The following is a 20,128-nucleotide window of genomic DNA, read 5'->3' as shown; positions in this document are numbered from 1 at the left end:
TGTCAATGGAACAATGTGTGATTGACAATAATAAATAATATTATTTTAACTACTGTCAGTAAACAAATTAGTATGAAAAGTGAACACCGCATCCCTGATGGAAACAAACCAGTGATGGATCTTGGTTTCAATCAAAATTGCATGTTTGTTTTTTTTTGTGGAAACAGTATTGTAATGTTTATTTGTATTATTCTTTCACTCACTGGTCATTATTCAGATGTTCAGTCTGCATCTTACTGTATGGTGGTTTTTTTTGCAACACATTGTTGTTTTGTTAAACAAATAAAGTTAAGAAAACAGAATTAAATGTGGTGCTGTTCTATTTTGTTCTGAACCAAAGTATCCCTTATATTTTTCCCCTGAATATTCTGTGATATTTTAACTAATACAGAAGAGGTCAAAGTGCAGTTAACCATACACTTTCTTAGATGTCACTTGTTTAACTGAAATTACATTTTTTGGTTGTTCACAAGAATATACTTAATGTCCTTGTGCTGTTAGCATGGACACCATGTTTTTTTTAATTATTATTGATTTATACATTTGCTAAAGTACAGACACATAATGCAATGTTGAACATCCTGTGTGATGAGAGGTCGCCATTTTGAGTTTTGTGTTAGAATTTTGAAAAATTACATCAAAGTGCCCAAGCAATTAAACATGTAAAAGGAGAAGGAATTTGCTGTCATGCTTGTAAACAAGACAGTTTTCCACTTTCTTGGCTGGAACCAAACCCAGTTGACATACGGCTGGACAGGTCAGCATCAGCATCTACCAGTTGGTATTAGTGACCTCCAGGGGGCACTCTCTGATCAGCCTGTCAGGTCTTACCCATTCTAATTATTACAATAATAAACACTAATGCTCATGCTGTGTTGTGGGCCTTCTTAAACTTCTACCCAGAGCAAAAGTTAAACTGCTGAGTGGTATAAATAATGGCAGTGGAACCATCATGCTGGCGGCTCACTGCATCACATCCTCATAAAAATACACTGCTATTGTTTTATATGATGGAATATGATGTAAACATGTGACATTTAATTGGATAATATCACACCCACATTGCGTCAAAACTACGGAACAAACAGTGATTTAAAAGGTTATTAATATAGTGACAATAGATAAACATATCAAATATATAAAGTAACAAACAAACTGTGCACTCCTGACAGAAATAAAGCAATAATTTCCTACAACTACAGAAACATTTTGAGAGTGTCCAGTTTTTGAACTGATTTATGGGTGTTGTGTTAACAATATGAAAGCAACAGTGATATACCACCTTGACAACAGTCTCTACACCAGTTGTATGAAGGTTGATCCGTTGCTGTTTCCTCCCATAGTTTAAACATGGAACTATGCAGCTGTGGACCATGGAGGTTAAGAGACTACTGCACGTCCTCTGTAGTTTTCCAGGCACGGTAACTCAGGTAACTGCTTCCTGCGTAGCACAATGTGGTCACAAAGGCAAAGAACTGAAAGGGTTAAAGGTGGACAAGAGGTGAGGGGGAAAAAGTTCAAATTATTACACACACACGCACACTTTCAGTTTAGTCATCACAAGGAAATACAGCATACATAATGACATAATGAGGGCTCTTACTGCAGATGCTGCCCAGCAGTTGTAGTTGTGTCGCCCTCTAATGGCCTGGTTGACTGACACAGAGTCCACAACTGCTGCCACCAGATAGAGAGCTGCAGCGCTGCAGTTCAAACACAGTGACTAGAGGAGACAAAGAGACAAAGTGTGAATTAAAGATGGACAACTGTTTTAACGTCCAAGTATCGTCATTCATGAATCCCAATAATCCTACAGTACAATGCTCTTCTATTTTTTAATAAAGCGTAAAATACTGGTTGAAGTGGAAGGCAAGATTTCAGGGAGGAGTCAAATGACTTTCACCTTCTTCTCTCAGGCCAATGCTTTAAAAAAATGCCTGTGGTGAAGACAAAGGGATATGTGCTCTTATGTTATACCTGCTGTTATTTACTATAGAGCATGACATTTTAATGTATGGTGCTGATGATCTGCCCGGGCTGGAATGAATGTTTTTAGTGTTCTGTATGTTCTTATGACTCTGTAAGGACAATAAAGAGAAATCTAACCTCTGACCTATACAGGACCAAATGGTTGTTGTGCTACAGATGTAAAATTAACTTTAGCCAAGTGTTGTGAACATAATCAGTGGGAAGTTTATTGATGCTATAGTCAAATCACAAGATCTGAATAAGCTGGTGGATATCGCATGTTGTATGAGAACATATAATGATCGGTTCAATTATGTGCCACATATTATCATATTTGTCTATTATGTCCATTGAACACATGATGTACAGTACATGTGTTTGTGAAATTGCTATACTGACTAACTTTTAAAGGACCACTTTACTGGGGACATTTTTTGGAAAGTGAGGATATTTTTGTCGCTTTTGTAATTTTCATTCAAATGGCTATTAACTGTAGGGCTTAAGACTTGGTTTGGGGCTTCAGGTCCGAAATAGAACAGCTTTTGTACACTATTAGTAATGATTAACATTCTAATAGTGAGCAAGATGGTGTATTTTGTCAAGGAGTGTCCAAAAGAGAAGTACATTACCAGTGTAGTCCAGGGGACGTGTGGTGCCCTTTTGTGAGCTCCAGTGAGATAAATTACAAACAGACACAAAGTCAGAATCCAGCACGAGACGGCAACAAACATCACCCAGCAAAGAGCAGACACATGAAAATAATCCGTTCCCCCAACGAGAATCCACACTAACATACCACACACCTGGAGGAGAGGAGAGGAGATTAGTTTAAACGGTTCCTTTGAAATACTAATTTTTTACTTGATTTGGGAAACCAAGATACTAAAAATAGTGAACTATGTTAGTGCTGCAGTGGTGCAAAGTTAAACCTCTTTCATCCTGCACTAGTTCAAACCCATACTTCCTGTGTCACAACAAAACATTCCTGCTGCATGTTTCATATCGGGGAACAAAAATATTTGCTTGAGTGAAACGGGACCGTAAGGCTGGTTAAAATCTCGTATCGGTTCCCAGTTTAACTTAATATGTTATTGTGACTAGCTATAGAATAGCATTGTTTTCCAAATAAAACAGCTTCAATCGGCAGCTCCATTTTACTTATTTAATTATATTGCAATCAGATTCAATTCAATTGAGCCTCACTTCTGCATGGCAGCCAGCCAGACTGTGTTTAGAGGAAGGCTGTCCTGTCTTTTTTCCCTCAGCCAATTTGCAGAGGAAGAGAGACAATGCAGGAGAAAAAGGGCGAAGATGTGAAAGATATGATTTGCTCGGTGTGTTTTGGTTAACTTCCTATTTTTATAGAAACATTTTGAAGTCTGAATACTGTCTGATACTATGTTATTATCCAGATGAGTTTTACATTCATTTCATAGGAAAACTGTCACGAGAACGTAATTAATTAGAACGTAATTAGTTCTAACCACAAACCTGTTTTTGTCCACATAGTTTCAAGTGTAAAATACTTCTCAGGTACAAAATGACTGCCACTACTTCCCAGTGATTAGTATAATCATCAATCAGCCTATTGTTACCAGGTGCTGAGCATGTTTTAATGACACACTATTGACACATAGTCTTCAAAAAGTCAAATATTCTCACATACTATTTCAGCCAGGAGAAGAATTCCTGTGGCGTTTGTGGTGAAATGCTGGTCAAAGGCCAAGGTGGAGGTTGAAATGTTATAGTCTGGAAGTGGCGGACTCCTGCGGCCCGACATCGCAGCAGATCTCTCCATGGTGCACTGATGCTGTCTGCGAGTCAGAGAGTGTGTTTTCAGTGTCGCTGCTGCAGAGGAAGTTGTGTTCCTGTCCCGGAATCCGACAAGGACGCCCCTCTAAGAACTGATAAATGCTGTGGATCAGTTCACACGTTAACAGAAATGATGTGAGCAAATGTTTGAGTTGTGCGCTGTCACATTTACAAAAGTAGAAAACTTGAGAAAATAATGTTTTTACTTATTTAATTCTAAACTCTTCCACCGTGTGATCACATAATAACATGATAACCCCTGATGCTAAATTATTCTAACTGATGCAAAGAAGACACTGAGTTAAAGAAAGTGTTGTTTGTTTAAGTACTTACACGTGTCAATTAAATAGTTTGATATACTACAAATCAGCCTGACATTGCTTTAAAAAACTGTGAGGCCTTGTGGAGAGTCAGTGTTTGCTTGAGTTAACAAAGCAATGTTAAAACCAAGAGTCCAATCAAAAAATCTGAGCTGTGGTGCAGCCACTGAAGCAGTGAGCAGCTTTGACCACTTGGGTGCAGAAGTTACACGTGGATGAAAAATAAACCGAAACCACCTGAACCAGGAGAACAAGGACAACATATGCAAGGTTGAGGCTAACTGTCTACATTGTGGGTCCAGATTGTTGTTGTCTAACATTTATTCAATCAAATTAAAATCAAAGGATTAGAAAAGCATAACTTGATAAACAAGTATAACTTATTTTAAAAGGATTACACAATCTGACTCTAATATAATTAGTATTTGTATTTAATCAGTGGGATTATGTGTTTCTCAACTCTGGCAGCAGTTTCCCCAGGAGGTAAATCCACATGCAACTCTGATTAGACAGGACTGATTAACATAACCTGGTGAATATAAAATCCAAGCCTATGAATTACTAAAGAGAGACTTAAGTATGCTCAGAAATAAGGGTTAAACTGGAGATGGACCCCAGGTTCCTTCTCGCCATTAACAAATGCAAACAAACAGACCAATAACCTTCACATGAAGTGTCTTTGTTTTTTTGTGCTGCAGTCAATATCCTGCACCAGACATTATCTGACTGGATATTTAACATGGTACATCGTATGGTACTTGATAGACTGATTCTGCCCTGCTGAGCAGAATCTGCTCTGCACAGCAATATATCCACCGCACCAATCTATACACTGCATCACTCTCTCTCTCTCCCTCTCTCTCTCTCCATTTACTTTTTATCCTTGATCTGGTTGAATGGCCAATACAATAAATTTCAGTATATGGCATTGGCAGCCTGAGACCAATAGATTTTCTGTGTGTGCTGTTTAATAGCTAATTATCACAGCAGGACTGAGGGTCATTTCTCTTTCGGTCTAATTACTTTAAAAAAAAAAAAAACAGGGCATATTCTTAATTATTTCTTGACAGACTGTACATGAGCACCTTCTGAAAGTTCTGCATCATATTTTGTAGTTGTAGTTGATTAGTTACCTTTCCTTTTTCCATTTCATGTTCATGTAATCTCCTCTGCTAAAAAAAAAAACCCAAAAAAACACCTACAAGTATTTGTGTGTTCATATTAGGCGAGGGTTAACAACAATGTTCAGTAAAGTCTATTTTGAGTCTTACACTCCTTACACACATTAAGCAAGCGTTTCATCTAAGGTGTCCTCTGCTGAGCGTGCAGCCCAGCAGAGAGCTTATTAATAATGGAAGCACCTGTCGATGTGCTCACATTAGAGCAGACTCTCCTCAGCCACACACAGGAAAACCGTGATTGATGACATGGTCCATCACTGTTGCTTTAAAGTTACTGGAGAGCTATCTTGCTCATTAGATATTTCTCCATCTTCCTCACCCTGTCATTTCTCCTCCTTCCCTAATGTGTCTCTTCTTCAATCATCTTTCTATAACTTGAAGCCATTATTATGTCCCCACACTAGCACCACGCATAAAAACAATGTCATATTTTATTTTTGCATTAATCTGGGCAAGTGCCAGTGAATTGAAGAAAAAAAAAAAACTTTAATGGCACAAAATTGTAGCATATGTATATAAGTACATAGGTGGATCATATCAAATGTGGGCATGTGTAGCGGGAGCTACACATGCAGCATACAGGTGAGTGTTATTTCACTGCTTCTGTAATTATGTCTACACCATACATCAGAGCGTTGCAAACTTCAGAGTTTTTTTGAAATTCTAACTATAAATAACAAATAATTATAAATAATCATGATCTTGATTGCCACTTTCACCATAACTGAGAAGCGCTATGTTCTGTTTAAAAATAAATCATTAAAATGCAGATTACAAAACAATATCTATATTTGAGGGTTGTTTTTTTACTCCACAGAACAAATAACATAGGAGAAATTTTCCAGCCTAGCCTTTGGGCCGCCTGCACTATCTCACAGGTCCGCAAGTGGGGCTGCAACCCACATTTTAGAAAACACTGCTGTACATGATTACGCTCATGCTAAATTAGGGATGGTATAATACCACTCTTTTGTGTCCAATACTGATAACGATATCACAAACTTGAGAATCTACTGATATCGATATTAAACTGATAGTCATTTTCAACCATTTCTGAACTATGAAACTGTTAACAATACATTTCAAAGACGAGTAATTTCAAAGACGTGATTCTCCAGCTGTGTAACAAATATCGTTCTCCCAAAAAGAAGAAATAAACAACCCTAACATAAATTTCCAATCCAGTGATCTTGACCACTATTCAACCGATACCAACACTGACCGATATCGATTCCCATCCCTATGCTAAATACCCCAACCACATATCAGATATTTGATCATAATTGTATGTGTCAACCACATTATGTTTGTGTTTTTATGTCCATATCCACTTAAGCCCACTTTGGTACAATCATAAAACAGCAGCATACGTAAATGTGACGATACACTGGTGTGTAACACTAATGACTGCCCCAAGAATCTGATTTAAAAACAACCTGATGGCCATATATTTCACATTTGCTGTTGATTCTGTTTATTTTAAATGATACCAAATTGAAGGCAGGCCTAGTGGCTCACAATACTCCTAAATGGAGGAGGCAGCAAAGTCATCGTCTTCCAAGCTTGATTTAATTGAAAGAGAAAATAAAACAAAAAGGATTATTTTTCCACAGACTCCAGAGGGAATTATGTATTTGACTAAAATGTGCAGAGTTGTACCCTTTGTTGATGGGGTTCACTCTTTACCCAGCAAGGTATCACGTCTCTGCTGGAAATGACAGGGCTTTTATTTAGTTTTCCTCCTCTTTCCTGCTTTCCTTAAAATGTCTTTTCATTTGCCTTCACTGCTTCACCGTATTTACTCTTCAATCCCTCTAATTCTGTCTCCCCTGTTCTGTCGTTGTCTTCATGGCGTGTTCCGATTCCGCCGCTGTGACACAAAGCCTCACCATTGTCAAACTCACACACACACACACACACACAAAGAGAGAGAGGGGGAGAGAGAGAAAGAGACACACAGAGAGAGGGAGAGAGAGAGCATTTACTGAAACTCTGCATGCAAAAATGTAAATAACCTGAACTCTGCCTGAACCTCCCTATCCCCTCCACACGCACACGCACACACACACACACACACACACAAACGCACCCACACACTAATAAACGTGTGTTAGCCCAGATGCTGCACTGTAATTGGCCACAGTGGCTTCCTGCTGTGGCAAAGATATTTTTAATGCACATACACTAATCCTTGCTTCTGCAACATCTGCCACATCCTGCAGCACATGCGCTATAAATACAACCACACACATAAACATACTACATCGTGCGTGTGTAACCATACAGGCGGCCCCTCCCTGTTAACCACCAGCCTTGACATCAGTTCCAAGTGAGATGAAGCTGTTCCCTGAAAGGCATGGCCTCGCCCTCTCAAGCCTACAACTGCTGGTTTCTCGGCAGCAGCAGTGTTTCCCACTTTTGCTGCTGTCTTGGCTGTGTGTGTGTGTGTGTGTGTGTGTGTGTGTGTGTGTGTGTGTGTGTGTGGGGAGACTCCAAGATCATGTGACACCAGACAACTTCTGACTTGAAAATATTCAACCAAGTTCAGCTCACAGTTTACACAGTGAGGAAGAACTTCACAATTTAGTGAAAATGTGCTTCATAAGTGCAGCTGTCATGTGACAATGACATCATCAGAGCCACAAAATTGTGCTCTTTCCATTCTTTAGGTCTGTTATTTTGTTGCCCTCTTCATTTACTTTTATCTTCTTATCTTCCTTTCCTGTCCTTAACTAATTATTGCTTGTTTTATGTGGAAAAACAAATGATTTCCCACAGGTCAAACAGCCGACGGTGAAGGGACAATGCCTTTTTAATTGTACCTTTATTATGGTCCCTGCTGTTCTTTTGTGTTTGGCTTCGGCAAAACATTTTGACAGCAACACTTCAATAAATAACTGTGATGTGATGCTTAACTTGCCAGTGGCTATTTGAGGTTGGAGCTTATAATGAATTAATAAATGCATGCTATTACCGAGGAAATCAGTGAAGGGAGCTGTGGCTGCTGTTCACCTTGTTGGCTTTGAGTCACTTACTACAGAGAGAGTTATGTTCAGTGACGGGATCATGTTTGAAATTACTGGAATTCAATATTAAAACGACACCATATAGGAGTGGCCAACGAGGACAAAATCTACTGTCTGGTGGACAGAATTCAGACGGTACTAATGAAATGTTGATATTGTCTGATGTCATAATGTGTTATTTGTAGGAAAACACAGTTTTAATAATATATATGAATTTAATAATAAGAAGAATAACCAAATGTGTCCGTCTTAAGTACTTGCAGAATCAAAACTTCATCATTTTGATGCATCAGTTGTGCTCATGACTGCATGGATGTATCAAACAGCAGCCTCCTGCTGAGCAGGGAATGGAAAATCTGCTGGCACCAGCATGAATATTTCAGCACAGAGCTCCCTCTCTCTCTCTCTCTCTCTCTCCCTCTCGCTCGCATGCACGCACACACACACCTTTTCTCTCTCTCTACCACGTTCTCACTTAACCCTCCACCACCACTGCTTCACTCCCTTTGCTCTCCATTTGAATGGATAGAGATATATTGAAGGGAGAAGAGATGGAGCGAGTGAGACAGAGAGACATATACAGGAGAGACAGGCTCAGGTTGAATTCTGGGTAGCCGGATAAGAAAATGGCTCCTGAATGTAAATCTGAAAAGGCAGCAGCACCAGCAGAGTATTGCCTTAACTTGTCTGCTCCCCCAACCCTCCTGCCAGTCACTTTATAATGGTTTGGCCTGGAGTAGTTTGACAATAAAAACAGAAAAAATGGAACAAAACAAATATAAGTGGACAGGGAGTTTATCTGTAGGCCTAAATAGATTTCTAACAATGCTATTCAATAATCTCATCTGTGTATATGAAGGTGAGCCTGCCATTTGTTGGGGTGATGATTGACTTCTGATTGATCAGTGGAAATCAGCAATTTTCTGATAATAACATGTGGCCAAGCTGCAGATTTACCTAAAGGAAAGAAAATAATGAAATGACACTTCAGACAGTATTGTCTTTTCACAAACAAATGTATGACTCTCAGCTTGGTTTGTTGCATCAGCCTAATAGATGCGTTAATTAATTCTTTTTCTTTTGGGATTACAGCAGAAGTGTTGCCAATACTGCCAATATAAGGAGTCAGCCAAATAGCCTCCAACCCAGATATACTGTACAGATTCTGCCTCATTATATGTGTTGGTTTATTTCTCCGTCAGTCTTTGGCCTCTGCAGCTGACTGACACTTATTTGGATAACTGTATAAAAAGCCCTATTTTAGAATAAAAATCATTATCCATCTTTTTAGCATGAGTCAGTGCAGTAACATGGTGGAGTCACCAAACTGCAAAGGAAAAATGTCTTAGTAAAGGTGACTAAGGGAGGTTTTACAAAAACCCACTCATGCCCCACTCAGAGATAGGACATGAGTGGGTGGAATGAGTGGCCAAGCTGACCTTGTATTTGCTTGAATCATGTGCCAGTTTTAATGAATATCCTTCAGACTGTTCTGGCCTGCGCTTCCAGTGTGATTCTCTGATTCATAGTTAATATTGTGTTGAGTTTGTGTCAAGCAGAAATGAAGAGGCTCACATTGCTGCAACATTAATACTGAACAAAAACACTCAAAGTTGTCTGTAGATGTGCAGCAGAATTTATACTTCATTTCAGTAAAAAGGGAGTAAGTTAGGTTTAATAGAAACCACTCTGAAATGATAAGTGATGTTGGAACTGGTTTGAACATTGATAAACTGATAAACATACAGCAGCACAATGGCTGAAAACACCAAGAAGTACCAGAATTAGTGAACAGTTAAATAACATCAAGCCTACAGACCATTAGTATGCACGGTATGTCCTGACTGTTGTTTGTGTACTGTATGTCTAACCTGTATCTGAATGCTTTGTTTTTTATTTTGTAATGGAGCATCCTATGGACTGCAAAATTAATTTCAGTGAAAACTCATAATAAAGTTGTATCGTATTGTATTGTATCGTATCATACCGTAGGAAACATTTCAGAAGGATTCTACTCGTACCCATGAACTTAGACCTGTAGCTTAGCTTCTCACAAATATGATTGTGAAAAATTGCAAACACGAGTGCCGCAAACAGCAATCAAGCACTCACTGAACAGCTGCCTGACTAGTTGCTTGTGCCTGGATGCAGTCAGGACAACTAACACAACAGTTAAAGACAGATAAACAACACAACTTACAACTGTAGAAAAACTGGGTGGGCGAAGAAAAACTAGGTCACATCAGTGGTAATTACTTAATAGATGCAATAGAGCAGGGGTGTCAAAAATGAAAAATATAGCATGTCACAAATTTATCCTGCGGGCCTGATTGAATCCTCTGGTGGGCCAGTTCTGGCCCGCAGACCGAATGTTTGACAACCCTGCAATAGAGGTTCTGCACTGGAGCTTTAAAGTTATGCTGCACATAATACATCAGACAAACTACGAACATGGGCGAAAACATAACCTCCTTGCAAAGGTAAATAAAATAATTGTTTTAAAATGTGTTGTCTGTTTTACAGTAACGCCGTCCTAACCCAGTATTAGCAAAGTGCTTGCTGTTGAGTGTCGGTCCACTGGCTGGCTCTTTTTCTATCTGCAGATATACAGGCCCAAGTGGGTGCCCCCAGCCAAGATATGGACCAATAGAGAACCCTGATAACAGTAGTGCTAAATAAACAGTACATCTGTGTGTGTGTGTGTGTGTGTGTGCGTGTGCGTGTGCGTGTGCGTGAGTGAGTGCTTTTAGTAGCGTGCTTAGTGTTTCATGGAGGTAAATCTCTCGTTCTGTCTCATCTCACACACCACTGGACAGCAGGGTCTGCACTTGCCTGATAACACACACCGCATCACATATACAAGCACAAGAGTTGTCTCACACTCTTTTAGTGTCTCTCTCTCTCTCAGACACACACACACATATATTCATGCACACACATGCACCAAGGCAACAACCAACCCTCTCTGCCATCTTGATTTTACAGTCTAGTCAAGGTGCAGCCTGTAGAGAAACAGCCAGTCTATTTGTCTGGCTGGTTACTGCCCTGCTGGTCTACCCCCCACTGCCAAGGTCAGTATTGTCAGGAAAACCATCTACATCTATCAGCCAGTGAATCCATGGGGTTAGACACATATAATGTAACGATTACCTCAATATGGCAAAGGATGTTTTTTTAACCTCTAACAGAGCAACTATTTTTCAAGTGATCTTACCTACAACAGTATAAAATATGATGTAGTACGACACAAAATGTGCTATCTATGATAAAAATTTGTAAGAGAAAGATTAAAATCACAGCGACAAATTAGCACAGATGCAAAACAGGTGCAGAATATGTGCTCAGTAATATATGGCCAATGAAGGGAGCTGTGCAAATCAAATATCAAATGAATTTGAGTCGATGCTTTCCAGGAACGTAAGGTGGATAAGGGTATATAAAGTAAGTGTTGTATATGTGTTTTTTGGAGGAGGACAGAAAGACACAAACAAACAGAGAAGGAAAAATATAGGAAAGGGAGGAATGGGGGGTAGATAAGGAAGAATGGAGATGTGAGTAATGATAAATGTGAAGTTAAGATGGAGGACGAGATGATAGGGAAAATGGAGGCAGGAGCAGATGAGAGAGGGATGGATATGGGAGAGCCATCAAATCTTTCCAACTCAGATTATTAAGCTATTGAACTTACAAAGAGGCAATAAACCCTGTATGTATAATGGAGGGTTAATACTGCTGGTTCTTAATGGTAATTTTGGCCTGTCACTCTTGTAAAGGCCATCGCTGTGGGCCATCAGCCAGCCACACATACAACCACCAGCCCACTGCAAATGTCACCATTCTCTCATTGAGCTGTGTGTGTCCGGGTGTGTGTACATGCTAATTAGAGTGTCTGCAAGCAAGGCATCTATTGTTATTGTCCGTGTCTCCTTCTTCTTCCTATTTCTCTTCCGCCAAACTTTCGCTTTGAAACTCGTCCCGCAGTTTTGAGAAAAACCCCACACCAAAACATGCGGTTTGACCGAGAATGGTGTGCTGTGTCCTTCCTACATACTTCGAGGAACAATGGCGACAAAATAGGCAAAGAATTTTCTTACAGGAATGAGTGGAGAAGAGTCTAAAAAATAATCACAACCCAGTGCGCACTTTGGAGCCTCACAGTTTTTTTTACCTTTTCTGATTATATAATGGGTGTGTTTTGTACCTATGATGAGGGATGATGACATCATAGGCACATCACACTTTCAAGAGAGTAATTTAACGAAAAACCCATAACTGTTTCCTTACTGAGCCTGATGGTTTTTCCTTCAACACGTCTTTCTCTCTCGATATAGCTGCGTCCTTGGCGTTCACTTACCCCTCCTGTCTCCGTATTGATTAGTAAGACCGTAAATATTTACATGTCCTGAAACCCCACTGATCGATCACTGTCTCACATTGACAGCAATCAGTTGCATTCTTTCCCCACAGTCTCTGTAATTGCCTGTTTTTTTTTTAAGCCATTGTTCATTATTTATATCATTTGTGTCTGCGAGGACGTGTCTTTTAAGTAACTGACAGCGAACACTGTCTCTCATGTTTAGAAAATGGTTTATTACCATGGGCCTAAGTCAAACCATTGAAAATGCATGAAAACATGCCTGTCAGAGGAGAATTTAGTTTTTCTTTCTGGAAAAAAACTAAAAAAAAACATTGTTTCAAGATATTTTTAGAAACCTGGGGTTTTAGGAGAAAATATATGTTACAGAACTGCCTTTGGTCCCACTACAGTTGTGTATTTGTTTTTTACATTTTATGAGACAATTTCAGTCATTCACCAAATAAATATTCACAGATTGGAGTCTGGAGGTTGTGTTCCCTTTAGCCCGCTTGACTTTGTTCCGGGCGAGTATACCAGGGTCCACAATATGTGGCACGTGCTATGTGACGCATGCTATGCGACGCACACTTTGCCGTGTGCGGCATGTGCGCTGAAGTAAACCAGGGCCTTAAGATATCAGGAGTAGTGTTTTTGTCTGAATAAGCAGAAATGGAAAACTTTGAAAATGATGATGCCGTTACCCAGAAATTTAAATACATTTGAAGTTTATTCAAGATTCAAGCAAATGTATGCTGTAAAGAAATCACAAAAGTAGTGGCTGCTAAAAAACAAACAAAAAAAAAACAGGTCAAAGGAATTATGTAATATGTAATATGACAATGACCCTCTACAAACTTAGACACTTTTCAACAGACTGTAAAGGAATTAGACTCCATTCACCACCACATCCATATGTGAGAGAGAGAGAGAGAGAGAGATGGCCTGGTGGAAAGAGGGCACAGTATTGTATTGCTCTCTTTCTCTCTCTCCTGATTTCACAAGGAAGATTTAAGGAAGTTGAACATGTCAATTCTTAAGGGCCCTCTCTTCCGTCCCTCCAAGTTAGTAACACCTGAGGGTTGAGACTGCTGTTTATAACAAATAGAGGACTCTCCTTGCTCAAGCACCTCAGGGGACTGCAAGGTAAGGCCCTTTCCCAAAGTACATATAAGCTTAAAGCTGCGAAAACCAAAACAATTTTTATTCCCAAGTGATTATACACCTATACAACATACTACTATTTATACCAATATATCTTCCTGAATGTCACACAGTGGCCATACTTATCATGTCTGCAGAGTGCCTCTGTACATATCCACATGCGGGTATATAAGCCCGCTGATAAGGGTCTGCATCAGTCTAACATCTCACACATACCTATGCTCAATCTCATATCACATTGCAGTAGTAGTGACTTCTCACCAGGAAATTGCCCTCATTCGTATTTCCTCGTATTCTTTGAGTATTAACTTGTGCATGTGTGCGTACTGCATATGCATCCTCATATAACCTCAAGCAAGTTTCCATGGTAACTGTTGTCTTTGTTGCCTCTTTTGACCAGGACAAGTGTTTGACACCAACTGGATTGAAAAGTTTTGTGCTCCAGGGAGCGTGAACAGTTGGCGTGTATGGTCCACACAGAAACAAACAGGAGGCGTCTGCAGATTTGTCCACATAGGGTCAATGAGCCCCAACGTAAAAATGGGCAGATGACCCAAGTGGACTTCTGTGGACACGCAGACGTGGAAAATATGATCTGGCCCTAAGGCTACACCTGTGATGTTTACACAAAAGCTAGCTATTATAAAATATATTATATATTATCTCAATATGCAAATTATGTTCTGCTGACTTACTATAAATAGGTACTTTAATTGGATATTTAGTTGTCACTTTGGCCAACTTTCACCATCAAGAAAATTATAATGAAATAATGAAAAAACTGACAATGCTGATTTGATCCAAAAAGAAATATAATATAACAGAGTATTACACAAAGCAAACAATCATGGCTGAAAGAGGTAATTATTTCTACTTTGTTTTCTTCAGCGATTCAGCAGTTTCTGCAAAGCACAGGTTTGGTAAATGATTGTAAAAGTAAGTGACATGGGTGCTAAAAGATAGGAGAGGGGTTATGCCCCCTTAGTCTGCAACCACATGTGTTCTCTTTCTGCCCTGAGGATCAAATCCCTTTTGTCTGCCCCCTTCTCTGCTTTTGTTTGAATAAAAAAACAAAACAAAAGAAAGCATTCAAAAAAAAAAAAAAAATCAAACCTCTGCCAAGGCCACTCTACTTCTGAATCTGGATCACCACCAAAATCTGATAATTTCTTCCTTGGGCCATAACCTATATCCCAGGAAAATCTCATCCAAAGCTGTGGTTAACTTTTAAGTTGAGGTGCTCACAAAAGAGACAGACTGACAAACAGACACACGTGGATGACAACATAACCTCCTAGATGGAAGTAAAAAAGGAAATTCAATTAGCTACAACAAGGACACATTTTCTCTTCTTCATACAAGTGCACACATTAGTCATCTTGTGCATTTATACTGGGTCAATAGAGAAAGGGTGTCAATATGCGGGTGCAGGCACAGGGACATTATTCAGTTAGAGATAATGACGTTTCCTTTAGTCAAATCCTTTTTATTTCTGTAAGTTGTATAAAGGCCAAGTTCATGTTTTTATCTCAAGTATTTCAAGCAGAAAATAAACAAGAAAATCGTTCTCAATTTACACCTTTAGATGATGAAGTAGTGGATCAGTTCTTTCAGGAAGATCATCTTGACTGATCATCTTTAAAGCTGTTTTGCTTTCTTTCCTTCAAAAATGCAAAATGTGCTTTTTAATGGTTTTTATTATTATTGGTTAATCACATAAATATATACAGATCAACAATACAGTGACCTTACTAACAGGTGATGTGTGAGTAATTTGTGTACTCCATAGATTATCAGACACAGTTTGGATATCTACTATTGCATTAGTTGAATCAGATTTGGTGTTCCTGTCTTAACTTCGTATTGTAGCTCACTAGATATTCAGCTACAGCCTCCAACAAAAGCACCACAGTTGCCCTGTAATATAAACTACAAGCTAAGGGTTTAGTTGGACCACCAGTTGGAAAAATGGTTAAGGGTTTCATTTTTGGTGGGATACATTGTCAATTAAGTGAATATCTTGAATGTTATCTTTTAAAATGTCAACAACAGAAGCAGCTGGCTCACCTGCACATGTGTATGTGCAAGTATGTATGAAAGGGCCTAATATGAGACAAAACGATGGGAGTTAAATTCATGTGGACTCAAGAAGGAGAGAAAAGGAAGGAAAGAGGGCACCTCCGCAGCTGATGCTACTATCAGCCAGGGGGTTCCATCTAACAAAGTATATGCACATTTGCACTTACACACACACACATGCAAACACTAACACAGATACACACACACACACACACACATAATACCCTGTTTTCCACACAAACATACGCAGGTGGAACTAAGGAGTGTAGTGTGCCAATTTGTTGTGCCCCTGGTCCCCTCTCAGGAGACGCACAGGCAGGCATCCAGCCATGCCAACGCTGGCACTGGTCCCACTAACACACACAAAGATCTGTGCGCGCGTGTGTGTGTGTGTGAGTACACACATACACACCCCCACTCTACACTCTTACTTCTCTGTAGCTGCAGGCACTGCACCATCAGGATTTTGTGTGTATTTGTGCGTGTGTGTGTGTGTTTTGCAGGTATTACTCATATTGTGGGGACCTACATCTGTTTACACAGTCACATTATGGGGACTTGTCTTTCTTATGGGGGCAAAAAGCAAGTCTCCATAATGTAAATTATTATATTTTAAGGTGAAAACATGTTGTATGGTTAGGATGAAGTTAGGGTTAGTTTAAGATTAAGACAGTAGTAGTGATGATTAAAGTGAGAGTACGTCTCCCGGAAACCAATGTCCTTAAGACAGACTTAAAAACAAGTGATGAGGCCTGCCTAATGTTATGTGGCAAACCATCCCATAAACTTGGGAGCTGCACGCTAGCGCAAAGGTCCAATCACCCCTGAGCTTGAGCTCTGTTTTAGGGATGACTAAAAGCAGCTGGTCGGCTGATCTTAGAGCATGAAGGAGTGTACAGCTGAGACAGCAGTCAGGGGAAGCAGAGCAAGGCCATTTAGACACATGTACACAAACTATAAAAACTTAATTTGATGCTGTGGTGTACTATGAGACAGTGGAGGGAAGCCAGAATGGAACAGATATGTTCATGTTTGTGAGTTCTTCTCAAAAGACATGCAGCAGCATTGTGAACAATCTGAAGGCGAGCAATGGAAGCCTGGCTAACCCCAACATAAAGACTGTTACACTAATCCAGTCGAGTAGCATTATGAAAGCATTACGAGTTTTTCAAGGTCATGTCGCAGCAGAATCGATTTAACCTTCGCCATTTAACTTAATTGAAACACAGCTAATCTGCTTTTCAAACTTAAAGTCACTGTCCGTTATTACCCATTATTGGTTTGATGAAAGGGGCCAAAGAACCGAGATCAAGGGTATTAGAGGTGCTGCGTGGGCCGAAAAGTATAACCGTAATATTCTTGTCATTAAATCTTAGCAAATGTAAAGCAATCCATGCCATGATGTCATTGAGACATGTAAATAGAGGTTGAACAGAGAATGCATTATTTTACAGGATTTGACGATGGAACATTTCTCACTTGAAATATCTGTGTATGGTTGTGGATCACACTTAAGTTTCTCATCCCCTCCATTAGGACAAGTTTCACACATGAATGTAGTGGATATAGTCGATTTCCTCCCTCCTGTCCACAATGGCAGGACTGCCGGGGAACAGCAGTGAGCCGGACTATAAAGACATGGAGAGAAAAGACTATCTCAGTCCTGTCACATGTTGCCTCAGGGATTTAGAAATCATTTGAATTACTGCTTATCTTCATGCCTTTATCAGTTTTGAGGAAGCTCATCTTTTATCAATGAGACATAAAACTGTAAGGGGCTGTTTGTATTTTTTTTCAATAAGGTACCCATGTTATCAGATTAATAGCAACACTACCTGAAACACTTGGGGTCTCTCAATCAAAACTAACAAAAGATCTAGATCGATAATGTCAGGAAGCAGCATGGGATCACAAGACTTGTTGTCTTCACCACCATTGTTGATGAAAACCTATCAATGCAACTCAAGGACGTTTGCCCCAGACATTATAGCAGAGACGGGTGAAGGAGATGAAACAGTCCATTAACTTGAATAGAAATACTGATTTCTATGACTTCAAAAAGACTTGAAAACATTTTAGCTAATAAGTACACTACTCAACTAAATATACAACTATACAACTTGTTTTTAGATATTTTGATGCAGAAATGTTACATATATTTCTAAAAATCTTTGTCCCAGGAGTAAGAGCTTATCTGTTTTCATACAAAGTATTCATACAATTTTATTCATAGTTTTACAACTACAACATGCATTTCCATCTTCTACTACTCTGTGAAAATGTGGCATTCATTTAACAGAGTCATCCTGTGTACTACTCTTGACAGAGTTTCAGTGGATTAATACAGCTGGAAGATAACTTCTCCATGTTCCAAGTACTGGTTCAACACCATACTTTCTGAAACATCATCATTTTTCTTCTTCAGGGAGACTTCAACCTCTGAGGACACAGTTTGCTGATTCAACAAGACAGTTTTACGTTGCTCGAATCTAATTTCTAAAACAATAACCGTGAGTCCTGCTATTCTGGTCTGTTCTTTCTTACCATGCTAATGTCATTGTGACTGTCCTCTGGGCCAATTATGCAGTGTGTATTGTCAGATTGGACTCCATATTGTTTCAGCAATCAGTACCACTGTGTGACTGTATGTGTAAGGGATTGTGTCTATCTGGGTAAGTGTGTCTTAATTTATTATCTGATGTGATAAGTATCTTTGCAGAGTAGGGTGGAGAGGATAGCATAAATTGGAAGATAAAACAGAAAGAAAGAAAGGCCTGACTCCTGTCTTTCTGTCTTTTCAGGGGCCCAGTCTGGCTCTAATCGGGGACAGACAGGGCCGCTTGCACTCAATTATCCACTCATTAGTCAGCAAACAGGAGAGGCCACAGAAAGCATTCTACTGTTCTCACGCAACATCCCTCTCTTTGTCTTTTCAGTGCTCTATCACTTATTAGCAGTGTTGTGCTAGTGACTGAAAAATAGTAACTAGTTACAGTTACTTTGTAAAAAAGTAACTCAGTTAGTAACTCAGTTACTTAAACCTAAAAGTAATGTGTTACTGAGAAAGTACATTTTTAGTTACTGTAAAACGTTTTTCCAATGCTCTCATTAAATATAGGTTGATTGATTGAGTTCCCCTCTAGCCGTCATTTCAGTTCTGTACAGATGCTGAATAATACAAACTACAAGAGGCGTGGTAAACAATGACGGTTGCCCTAGCAACACGTATGTTTTGCTTGCAAGCAAGTTCCATATTTTATTATTACTACTATTATTATTATTATTATTTATTTTTTTATTATTATTACCTGTGCACGGCACCTTGCTGATGATCTGTCTGAAAGCAGGGTCCTCCACTGTGGAGATGGGTAGCATGTTTTCCACTACATGTCTGAGGGGAAAAAACACGTGTTTTTATCTGTAAAGTGTTACCATTGGACTCTTGGAATAATAGCCTGATATTGCTAAAAGAGATCCAAATAAACAATTAAACATACCGTGCTATTGTTTTGTCAAGTTGTGCCTGGCTATGGGTCTCTCTTTCGAACTCCAAACGCTGCTGCTTGGGTGGAGTGGTTGTGTGCTCGCTGCTGTGACTCTCGGTCTCGGATGCTGCGTTAGCTACCTTAGCTGCTAACTTTGTCGAAGCATGCCGCTTCTCCAGGTGCTTCAGCTGTTGCTGTTGCTGTTGTTCGCCGTAGAAAGTATTTTTGAACCGGGACACAGTCTACAAGTTACCGAAATGTTGTTTTCACTCTGCTCTCCAGTTGAAAATAATGTAAATACCTCCACGAAGAGAAACGTATCTTCCCCTTCTCGCTCGACATCATGCCGTGCCCTGACCTGTTCAGTCCTCTTCATGGCGCGTGTTTGATTACGTGTGGGACGCTAGAGGGCGACAAGTGCTTTGTTTTTCAATTCAATTAAACTTTATTGATCGCTAAAATGTTATGGGAACTGTGCGCTGTTGTGAAACATCACCAAAAGGAACGGAGTAACGCAGCGTTTGGTACCGGAAACGGAGTTACTGAATAAAAAACAACAACAACGTTATTAAAACGTGCATTATTAGTTGCTGAATAAAGTAACTGCGTTACTAATAACGCGTTACTACCCAACACTGCTTGTTAGTCGTCCAGTGTATGTGTTGCCTTTGTTACCTTTGTTAGTTTTGCTGCCTAAAGAATTGCAGCGACCTCAATGACTGAATGTCAAAACAATAAT

General features: G+C 39.5%; 1 protein-coding gene across 4 annotated transcripts; it reads right to left on the bottom strand.

Annotated features, from left to right (window-relative positions):
* Nucleotides 1-477: 477 nt before the first annotated feature.
* On the bottom strand, nt 478-19,811 carry cmtm8b (CKLF-like MARVEL transmembrane domain containing 8b). Of its 4 annotated transcripts, XM_058648147.1 has the most exons (6): nt 19,402-19,809; nt 19,213-19,295; nt 3,635-3,882; nt 2,598-2,771; nt 1,604-1,723; nt 478-1,475 (listed from the first exon to the last, which is right to left on the bottom strand). In XM_058648147.1, the coding sequence occupies exons 3-6, from the start codon at nt 3,764-3,766 to the stop codon at nt 1,389-1,391; spliced, it is 513 nt and encodes a 170-aa protein (XP_058504130.1). In that variant the 5' UTR covers nt 3,767-3,882; nt 19,213-19,295; nt 19,402-19,809; the 3' UTR covers nt 478-1,388. The 4 variants fall into 4 exon arrangements, with proteins under 4 accessions (XP_058504130.1, XP_058504131.1, XP_058504132.1 ...); XM_058648148.1 differs by lacking the exons at nt 478-1,475; nt 1,604-1,723; nt 2,598-2,771 and having other exon boundaries at nt 3,777-3,872; nt 19,402-19,589; nt 19,691-19,811; XM_058648149.1 differs by lacking the exons at nt 478-1,475; nt 1,604-1,723; nt 2,598-2,771 and having other exon boundaries at nt 3,777-3,882; nt 19,402-19,589; nt 19,691-19,808.
* Nucleotides 19,812-20,128: the final 317 nt, after the last annotated feature.

This window comes from Solea solea, chromosome 13 (assembly GCF_958295425.1).
Source record: "Solea solea chromosome 13, fSolSol10.1, whole genome shotgun sequence".
Classification (NCBI taxonomy): Eukaryota; Metazoa; Chordata; class Actinopteri; order Pleuronectiformes; family Soleidae; genus Solea; species Solea solea.
Note: the sequence above shows the minus strand (reverse complement) of the source record. Positions and strands in the feature narration are given on the sequence as shown.